The following is an 11,082-nucleotide window of genomic DNA, read 5'->3' as shown; positions in this document are numbered from 1 at the left end:
AGAAAAATATAAAAATATTCTAATTGATTTGTAAACGTGTTTTGAAAACTTTTTTTTAATAAAAAACATAATAAACAACTAGCACAAATGTATAGCATGAATGCATTCAACATTAATATATGTTGCATTTATGCTGATCACATCTCATATTTTCGATGTGAAAAGTTTAAACATGTTTATACAACGTATAAAATGTTTTGCTAATTTTCTAGATTTGTGTTGGATATTTTCCGGTTTTATAGAGCTAAACCTATTCTTTTAAGTTTCTAAAGATGTTTGTTGATCTCTAAATATTTTATTTGATATTTTTGTATCTCTAGATTTTTTTCTTCAGAATTTTAAATCTAGACATTTCCTGTCGTTTAAAAACCTTACCAAGTTTTTACCCATTTTTAACTAAAAAAATACAAAACCATATTTAAAACCACTCCAAATTAGGGAAGGAGGTAATTTGAGTGGTTTTAAGAGTTCAAGAGATAAAATATCTAGTTTTGAGGTTCGAGAAGAAAAATCATATCCTGGCATAATGGCTTTACCGGATTTTATGGTCTCCCAAATAAGGCCCACAATGCAGAATTTTGTTTTTGGGCCTTTTGCTTCCTTCATTTATAAGCTCTGACCACAGTGTGTATTGTGTATATATAAACGCAGCCCGAATTTCAGTTCAAAGTGGAATTGTTCTACCATGTTATACTGTTATACAAATTACAAAGACACATTGTGTAAGACTATGACGAACTGTATGTGGCAATTTTATGAGATTCGAAATGCATCTAGCACCTCACATTTTACAACGCGAACAACTCTATCCAACATCTTAGCTGAAAGCAGCAGCCGCAGCGAGAAAAGCCCAAATCGAGCAGTGAATTCAAAGCGGCAGCAGGCACCTCACAGCTCAACGGGGACCCTATTGTACAGCTCCTCCTTCTCCAGGCGCGGCTTGGTGACAGCTTGTAGTGGTGTGCCCATGAACGTGACCATCCCGGGGGACTCCATCATGTTGACGTCCTCCGGTCTGGTGCCTTCCGGCAGGGACCACTCGAAGTGGTGCAGAAGGTGCCCGATCATGGAGGCCACGAGGTTGATGCCGAGCTGCGCACCAGGGCACACACGCCGGCCGGCACCGAACGGCAGCACCCTGAAGTCGCTGCCCTTGATGTCGATGTTCTCCTCCAGGAAGCGCTCCGGCCTGTACTCCAGTGGGTTGCTCCAGACCTTGGGATCGCGCGCCACCGCCCACACGTTCACCATCACGTTGGCGCCCTTGGGGATGTCGTAGCCACCGATCTTGACATTCGTGCTGGCCTTGTGGGGGAGCATGAGTGGCGTCGGTGGGTGCAGCCGGAGCGACTCCTTGACGACGGCCTGTAGGTAGGGGAGGTTCTGGAAGTCGGTCTCTAACATGATGCGCTCACGGCCAACCACACGGTCGAGCTCCTCTTGCAGCTTCTTCTGCGCCCTGGGGTTCCTGACCAGCTCTGCCATTGCCCACTCGACTGAGATGACTGTTGTGTCCATTCCAGCAGTGATCATGTCCTGAACATGAACAAATCAAGGAAGATTAGTACTCACTGGCCAAGATCGATTGTTTTACAAATCAAATGGCAGTCACCTAGCGGCATAGTAGCTAACTGGCCTAACCTTTGCACATTCCTCGTGCTGGTAGTAGGTAAAATGAACATAAAGTGCACACATTTCCAACTACAAAGTAAACATAGACAGTTTCCAAACCCCACCACCTTGCACCTACCTTAAGACAGTGATGTCTCGCTCTGACCCACACTACAAACTGATATTGAACCTTTATCCAGTAACCTCTAAAAATCAGTCACCGTATTCAAGGGTATGCAGCATGTGTGCATTAAAAGGGGCGTACCCAGTGCAGAGAGCTCCCGCTCTGTGCGGGGTCTGGGGAAGGGTGTTAGTGGCAAGCCTGTGCAATGCGAGGAGACCGCGACTCGAACCTAGGACCTTCCGGTCACAGGCAGTAAGACTCTACCGCTTGCACCAGGCCCGCCCTTCAGCATGTGTGCATTATAGAAAAAAAAATATATGTGCATTGGGATCCTGTCTAGTAAAAAGAACATCCAGCTACAAATGGGTAATCTGTGAGAAAAGCGGTCCAACATACCCATAGAAGTCCAATAACTGTGTCTTCACTAAGGTCATACTGTTCTTTGAGGGTGAAGAGTGCATCCACAAAGTGCTGCTTGGCACCACTCTCCTTGAGAGATTTAGCGTGCTCATCAATGATCTTCATTGTCAGGCGGTCCCTTCTCTCATTGTGAGTTTTGTAAAGCTCCTCATTAAGTGGACACAACCATCTCAAATACCAAATAAACTCAGCAACAGAGAGAGATGCACCAATCTTGATCCCGTTGTTCACAATAGTCTTAAACTCACGCCCTTGTTCGTCAATGTCACCGTTTGCATTCATGAACCGCTTCCCAAATGCCAGCCTTGTTATGTTGTTGAAGGCTACCATAGAAAGGTGGTTCCGCACTACCAATGGCTTCCCTACATTACCTGAATACAACATAAGATTAAGTAACAGTTTAAAACTATATACTATGATGAAATGCCTGACTGATTTTGGATTCTAACTGATTTGGTAGCTGAATGTTTCACTAACGTCATCCATAGAAATATTTTGTAATTCGCTTTCTGTAGACGTTCCATGAAATACACTAATGGAACAATGAATGTTTGCTAAACAATATAAAAATGCTATCGTGGGCAATTTGTTTTGCAACTAATGTTACAAAACATGAAGGAGAATTAAGATAGTGGATGCCTAATGAATTACATTAGCCACTGGAACAATCAATACTGTGCTAAATAAAGTCAAACATTAGCGAGTTGTTTGCTTTGCAACTAACATATCAAGGAAGGAGAATATGACTATTAATATTTTCTCGTGAATACCAGAAAAAAGAAAACCTAACACTAGTGCAGATTATCCATTCGGAATAATACCCTGGCCTGAAACATGGTTCCCATGCAATTTGCTATCTGAACTCCCCCTTTTTGGACAATGCTGCAGCAATCAGTTTAGATCCACTCACTGATTGCTCCGAAACAACAATATATTGTATTACAGTCTTCTTAAGGATTAAAAGCTAGTCCGTATTTGACTGAGCTCAAAGTCACATTTGAACCTATTATCAAAATGGTCAGCAAGTTTCCTTCTTTTAGAATCTCAGACAAATCCAGGTGACACTTTTTGCAAAATGCCACAAGGCAAGCTGCTTCCAAATCCAGGTCGTATAAAGTGCTCTCAGATTGCACAAGGGAACTACATAATTCTGCATTAATGCACACCTGAATTTTGTACATTTGCAAGCTGTCACCACATTTATACTCTCCCATATGTTGATCCGTAAGACGATTTATATGAGATACAGCCGATGACAAATCATATTAAGGTTGCAGGTTTTTGGTCAAGCTGGTATAATGTCAACAGAGAATGCTTGGCACACCAATAAGTTGGGCTCGTTACCACAAAGAATGGTTGTCATACAATTAATAAGACGCTAAATTTGCATGCCATTCTCAGTTACAGGATAGACTGTTTACCTGCATTACAGCTATAATATGTTTCTAATCTCTGACTTTTAATTGTTTGAAAAGTTCTTTAACAGAGCATAATGTGGAAACCACCAAATTAGCTGAAACACAACCAAACACTCAAATGGCATCTACATCAACAAGAACAGCTCCATGTTGCCATGAATACTAAAACTCATGGGAATCCCAACCTTCGTGATCTGGTTGACATAAAGTATGGCTAATAAAATAAACCCCAAGTTTGTCACCTCAATGCAACTGAACAGCTATCAGCACTGCTGACAACATTGTGCACACTAATTTAGCGAATATATTAGCAATAAGGGGCGAAGCTACGCTGGCTTTTGCTGGTGCACATGCACCATGGTAAAGCAAACGTTTGCTAATATCTGCATCAAATTTTCCATGTATTTCCTAATTGTATACATTATTTTATATTCAATTGAGTGTGCACCAGGGACAGTTTTGAGCTGGCTTCGCTCCTCATATAGTACCTCACTAACAACGTGCTTAACATCATACCATGTGGCCACCTTCACAGCACGGGGCATTTCTATTCGTTTACTTCACTGGATTGTGATAGGCTGTTACTGTGCGTGACATTTCCCCAGCGATCTTATGACAAAAATCGACACAAAAACCTACGAAACTAGTTTAGCATTTTTAGCATTTCCCCAGAAAGCAACTATACACAGCTAAAGTCAACACGAGACAGCAGCTGGTCACCAATCCACCAGCACACCGACACCACGGCAAAATTGGGTGGGGTCGCCCAACCAACGAATCTTCGCACCAAAGAATCCTCCGTCTTTTTACCAAACACCCCCAATTTGTCCAAATTGCACATACCTAACATTGTCCGGGATCGAGAGAGAGGAGCAGTAAATGAGATCTCAGCTTACTCACCCGAGGCAGTGGCGGCGCGGTAGACGGACTCGACCATCGCGGTGACCTCGTCCTCCCGGATGGGGCGCAGCGCCTCGAGCCTCTTGGGCGTGAAGAGCTCGAGGTTGCAGAGCTTGCGCACCTTGATGTAGTGCGGGCCGTAGTTGGCCCAGATCAGGTCCTGCCCGTTGCGGCTGAACCGCTGGGTGGAGCGGTTCCGTGGCCGGTCCGCGAGCTGCTGGTCATTCTCCTTGAGCACCTCCTTGGCGAGCTCCGAGGTGGAGACGACGACGGTCAGCCCGGACCCGAACCAGACGGAGATGACGGGCCCGTACCGCTCCGCCCACTCCTGGAAGCAGCGGCACCGGATCGGCTTGATCTGGCGCAGGTTGCCCAGGACGGGCCACGGCCGCGGGCCCGGCGGCAGGCGGCCGAGGCGGAGCCGGTTGAGGAGCGCGAGCGAGAGCGGGATCAGCACCACCGCGAGCGCGACAGAGAGGAGGAGGGAGGCGTCCATGGCTGGGCTGCTCGGCGGGCGCCGGGGTTTGGTGGAAAATGGTGGCGCGGTGTTCGGCGAATTTATACGGCGGGAACGGGAAGGGAAGAGTGGGGAGGAAGAGGGAGGGGGAGGGAGATTGGGGGCGGTTGGCGGTAGGTGAGTGGGACCCAATGACTTGCCCCTTTCCTCGTCTTTCCACTTTCTTTCAGCTCACTGTTTTTCCTTTTTAAATAATATAAACAATTTAGGTTTAAAAAATGAGTATTTTTCATGCCGGGATATAAAAATGTATTTTACCTTAATATAATTCAGGAATAAGATGCCTAGGCGTCTTTCTGTAAAAACAAAGGTTTTTTTTGCGACGAAACTGTAAAAACAAAGTTAATGGTGATTAGTTTGAGCTTAGTTGTGTGCTCTGTGGGAATCCAAGCACAAGCACAAGCACTTGCTGTTGTTTTTGCCCAGTTTTTTGAGGGGCAGAGTTCACCAACCCCTGCAGGAGGGAGGATAGTGGATACCAGGTGCTCCTGCTGATTTAAAGGCTTGTTGACAACTTCGGAGTGGATGGTATTGTTGACCGATCCCTTGTATTTTCTAAGCCTTCTCACTGGTACATAAGACCACATGACCAGGGATTGGTTCGGCTCGTCTATAAGCCGCTTATGCTGATTTGTACGTCTGATTTGTTAGTAAAAAAAATACTGAGCCGGCTCAGAATGCTATCCAACTCAAGCCTCCTTGGCCATTCAAAACGATGGAAACTTGTGGGACACAGAGAGCAGATAAGACTTGCTTTTGTTTTTATCCTCAGATAGAAATGAAACGTACAGAAAAGTTGTTACTGCCTCTGGTCAATGTTTCCAAATTAGGCTATAGCTAGTTGTGTACTACTTGTGTTTAGAAGAAACGTCAAGTAGCAATGACCCCAAGAGGCAAGAGAACACTAGTCATGTTTTTTATATAGAAATTTTTGTTTTGTAACTCGACTCTAGAACCAATCTTAAGGCCCCATTCGTTTCGCTGAAAAAATAAATCAAAACACTGTTACAGCTGATTTGTTGTGAGAGAAAAATACTGTTTTGACTAAAAAAAACAAAGTGAAAAAACAGATTATAAGAGAAACGAACGGGCCCTCTATCTGAAATATCCACATGGCCATTCTTCGTTGCTTCATTGTCAGTTTTTTTTTAGAGGAGCTTCATTGTCAGCTGGTGGCTGATTCATGTTTGGTGAGACCGTGAGAGGGAGAAACATGGTCGTTGGGTTCCTGTGGGCCTGATTCCTGTGGGACGATCGGCCTTCGGGCGGTTTCGGTTGCAGTTTGGACTGTTTGGTGGCTGCTTCATCAGTGTTAGTGAAGCCAGCTCGAAGTCTTTTTCGCGTTCACCTGGAAACAAAGAAATGACCCCCGCTGTTGTAAAAAAAAAAAAAAAAACGAAATGACCCCCGCTCGCCCACGTGCACGACACGATTGCTTGGATTCAAGGCGATCGAAGTCAACAAGGACAGAGTTTGCGATTCGGGGAGGGGTAGGGGTAGGGAGGCCCAAGTCCAGGAGGTGGTGGTTCTATTCTGCTACAATTTGGCCCGGCCGCACGCTGGTGCTCTGAGCTGTTCTGTGGCCTCTCCAATGGGCCTACATGTCCTAGCAGCCCATGACTGGGAATTATCGGCCTAATTCTGTATCCTGATCGGATCCACAGCCCACTAGTATGTCTTAGTATGTGAGGCCGGAGCATGAGAGATTTGCCCCTCGATTTGAGGGAGCCGGCCTGGAAAACGCCCCTTTCGGCCTTTTGCCCTTTGGCACTTGCGTCAACGCGACGATGGCTGGAAAAGGGAGCTGAAGACTCGGCCTGTTTAGTTGAGCTTTTTAACCCCAGAGTGAAAAACTACAGCTACTTTAGACCAAAAGCTACTTTTACTCTATTATAAACTTGAAAATACCTTTCCCTACTTTCAACTGTTCTTGCGGTAAAAAATTAGCCACATGCCACTTGTTACGAACGTACCGATTCGTTTTCTTTTTTTCTTTTCCCCGTCCGACTGGATTCGCGAAGGTCTTCGAGCATCTCCGTTGCCCGCTCGCCCAGCTCCGGCCCCCGTTCCCACCCACCTCCGGCCGCCGTGCTCGCTCAGATCCGTCCGCCACGCCCGCCCCCAAACACCGCCGCGCATCTGGGCCTCGGGCAAGCACTCCATGGGCGCCGCCGCGTGTTCCCCACGAGCGCTTCTCCATGGCCACCGCGAGTTCCCTACGAGCATGGGCGGAGCCACGTGAGGGCCATAGGGGGCTGCGGCCACCCCTTGGTCAAGGGAGTTTTCTGAAGAGCGAAACGTGAGCAGCTGCGGCGTACGTTATTAAGTACAATATGCTCGAGTGAATTCTTCGTGTGGTGCTATCCCAGTACCTTTTCCCGAACTCAGCACACGATGCTTCGATTAGAAAATTGGCTTGCACTGCTATATATGCGCCTGAAGTCTTTGAACTTCTCTCTCTCTCGTTAATTCACCTTGGTCTACATGTAGGAAGGAGAAAAGTGACTTTTTATTTGTTACTAATGCTTGATACTTGATAGACTACATGCTAGCTTGGTGTAATATGCTGGACTGAAATTTACTAAGATATATAGCCTCTTTGACGTGGACTGTGGCTAGCAATACCTTCTATTCTAAACGCTGCAACTGCTATTAGGCACTATAGATTTTTTTAGCTCCCATGACAGTTGGCTGCTGCTGCCTACAACAATTGCTATACTACGTAAAGACAATATATGTTTCGCAAGCATTTCTCTTCTTAAAGCATTGGCAAGCATTGTATTGAATGATGTTGGAGCTCATCCACGATGTCATCAAACGAGTCTTACATATGCACAAGCACTTCATCACATTTTTCATCTTACTTGCTGACTTCTCTTGTTCAGGGAGCGAGCGCAAGCTGGAAGGTAGTAGCATCTAGCTAGGTGTGGCATGAGCTTATGGAATTGGCCCCCTCTTGATTTTAGCTCAGGCTCCGCCACTGCCTACGAGATCCTCCGCTTCTCTATGGGCGCTTCTTCAGGGGCGGGAGAGAGCTCTCCATGGGCACAAGCTCGGCAGAGGGCCGCCGCGGGCTGGAGCTCTGCCGCGGGCGCGAGGGCCGGAGCTGCCGGCGGCGGCACACCCTTCCGACTCCGATGCGCCCCCTCCCCACTCCGGCGGCGGCGCATCCTCCGAACGCGAGCAACAGCAGAGGAGCGGCGGCGCATCCTCCGAACGCGAGCAACAGAAAAGAAGCGGCGGACGCGGACCACTCCCTCGCTGGCGACCCTGCGACCCCGGGGCGCGCCTCCCGGCAGGCGCGGCCAGCTCCAGCGAGGGGCATCCCCTGGTGGCGAGAGGAAGAAGATTCAATGTGTGCATGACACGTGTAGCCCGCTTGTAAGTGAGACCAGCTTTTTTAAAAGCCACGGCTGCTAATCAAACGGGCTTTTTCAAAAGCCACAACTCATATTCCACAGCAGCAAATAGTAGCGACCTCCACCACCACCAGGCCCTTTGGGCGTGTGTCCAACCAATCGAATCCACTCATCCCATCCATGCATCAAATAGTACCGCGGTTAACCGAATGCACAAATCAATGCATTGATAAGAACCACTGCAATCGATCAATCTTTTTTGACAACCTCTGCCAAAGTTTGTTGCAGAGCTTGTGTGATCATTCTGTAGGTGTAGGTCATCCGGTGATTCTAAAGGTTAGTTTCTTCTATTCAGTTTAGCTTCTACGGAGTACATTCAGATGAGAAACTATGATTAATTCCTCTATTTTATTCATTTAATTTGTTATGTTATTTATTTATTGTATATTTCAGATTTTGCTCCTTGATGGGATTGCTCCTTTTTCTTGAGGTATTATTTTTTTGCTATCTGATTATATTGTACTGCAATCCTATCTCGCAATGTTTTCACATGGATTGAAGCATCTTATATTGTCCACATGATTTTTTTTTCTAGAGTGAGTAGAAATATTTTGGGTGAAAGTTATTTTCACTATTTCAAACAGTATATCTAAGGTTGAAGCTGGAAGGAGAATATTGATGGAGCCTAAGAGGTCTTCTGAAGCAGATTATTTGACAATTTCATTCAAGCCAACTTAGAAAGAGAGGGGGTATGACTGTATGAACAGCCAAATCTTTATGATATAAATGGGACATCTGCACTGAAGGTGTCATACCTGGTTTCTCTACTTCTGACATAGTTTGACCAGCTCTTTAACAGTAGCTACATGCTAATCATTGTTGCATACCATCAACTATTGTTGTATTTTAGCAAGTTGCTGTGAAGGGTTCTAATTGATATACAGAGGTAAAGGTTAACAGTTTAGTTTGCTAACAATTCAATTTGTAAATTGTAATGTTGCATTATTTCATAACTTCTTGCTACCTTATTTGTATGCATGTACCAATTCTATGCTTAGTAGTTGTTGAGGTTTTGTGCGGGCCGTGCGGTGGTGCGGGGCGTGGACCTAGGAGCTGCGTTTCCAGCAAGCTCATGGCTCAAGCTCTTGCGGCAGCGGCATTTCTAGGTGTAGTGAAGCGACGGATTAGCGCCATGCCATGGGCATTTCCAGTCGGGTGATGTTTGTTGTGGCCGCTCTCACGGAGTCTATTCAGCGCTTGCCATTTGCCCAGTCGGGTGATGATTGACATTTTCACTAATACCGATTCCTAGGGTGGGTGCACTCAGTGTTAATCTTGTAAACCACCCGAGATGTAACAAACTATTCTTCTACTTAATACAAAAACGTGCAAATCTTTTGCGTGATTGAGAAAAAAAAATACCGATTCCTATCACATTCTAAGTATACTCGGACCCCTACTTATATTTCCTTTATTTTCAGCCTTGGAAAAGGTGGAGTTTTTGTCATAAGTGACAATGATGGATGATAATCCGTCAGTATGGGTCCTGGGGGAATTGCATGCTTATTTGATAACTCAGCCAAGTAAGCAGACTAAACATATTACACTTTACCACTCATACTTATTTTCTGTACAAAATGTAAGGAGTTTCAGTTCAGATTCTGTACTTTGCCTATTCTGTCTATTAGCTTTGCTAACAGGTTGACTCATATAGTCATATTAAGGGGAGCCACAAATTTCATAGTCATAGGTTGACTTATATAGCCTATTCCTGGGAGAAAAGGTGAACCTGCCTGTGCTTGTTTGGATCTCACAGTAAGAAATGAATTTGTTTGGATCTCACAGTAAGAAATGAATTGATGTTGCCAGTCCTTCACTGAAATAGGAAAGCTGGCAGATGTCTTACATATGAGATGGACATGCTCCCTTTCTCATGATGCAACAAGATTCAATGGTACAATATGATAACTTACATGATTCATACTTCAAAATATGCAGTTCCACTTTCGTAAAATAATTTTGGGTGTAGATTTTATGTTTCATTCTCTGCACCCTGTTTATTTGCTCCTATTTATGATTATTCAAAATTAAGGTGTTTGTTGATTAGCCATGTAAATTTATTATTTTATAAATATTATACAGATTATTGTGGGCACATTGGGAGTTGTCGAATCTCTCTAGATCATAGGTTTCTTGCATATACAGTTGATGCATCTGGGATTGAACTATTTTCCATCGATCTGAGCATGCCATAAGTTCAGACAAGGGAATAGTTAGTTTGGCATGAACTATGATTTTGAATAGATGAATGACTCAAGAAGCGGACTCTTCCCTAGGAAGGGTTTGGCAAGGCAAGCTACTTCAAGAACATTCAGATCAGCGCCGTCATCAGTTCCTCGCTGCCTTGCCTGCTCCAGAGACGGGCCCAATGCCATGATACACCGGGTTCCAGCGCCTTTGCTGCAAAGCCACCATACCAGACGCCTCCTCGCAGCCTTACCTGCTCCAGAGACAGATCCATCCCAGCACCTGCGCACCTCCAAGGTCAGCTTGCTCTACCTTGCTCATATTAATTGTCTCTTATCCAATAATGCACTGCCTGTAGGGAATGGGAGTTCACGAAGAAGGTTTCTTGGCAAATTCTCTGTATTATTCTACATTTATTAATTGCATGTATAGTGCTAATTTGACTTCTCTACTCTTTTTGTTCAGACCACAACCAGTTCGAGAAGA

The 11,082-nt window shown here is 45.2% G+C and overlaps 1 protein-coding gene across 1 annotated transcript; it reads right to left on the bottom strand.

Annotated features, from left to right (window-relative positions):
* Positions 1-657: 657 nt before the first annotated feature.
* Positions 658-5,029, bottom strand: LOC136512922 (cytochrome P450 98A1-like). Its single transcript, XM_066506930.1, has 3 exons — positions 4,474-5,029; positions 2,132-2,526; positions 658-1,536 (listed from the first exon to the last, which is right to left on the bottom strand). The coding sequence occupies exons 1-3, from the start codon at positions 4,967-4,969 to the stop codon at positions 889-891; spliced, it is 1,539 nt and encodes a 512-aa protein (XP_066363027.1). The 5' UTR covers positions 4,970-5,029; the 3' UTR covers positions 658-888.
* Between the last annotated feature and the right edge of the window lie 6,053 nt (positions 5,030-11,082).

This window comes from Miscanthus floridulus, chromosome 16 (genome assembly GCF_019320115.1).
Source record: "Miscanthus floridulus cultivar M001 chromosome 16, ASM1932011v1, whole genome shotgun sequence".
Lineage (NCBI taxonomy): Eukaryota > Viridiplantae > Streptophyta > Magnoliopsida > Poales > Poaceae > Miscanthus > Miscanthus floridulus.
The sequence above is the reverse complement of the archived record's forward strand: the minus strand, read 5'-3'. Positions and strand labels throughout refer to the sequence as shown.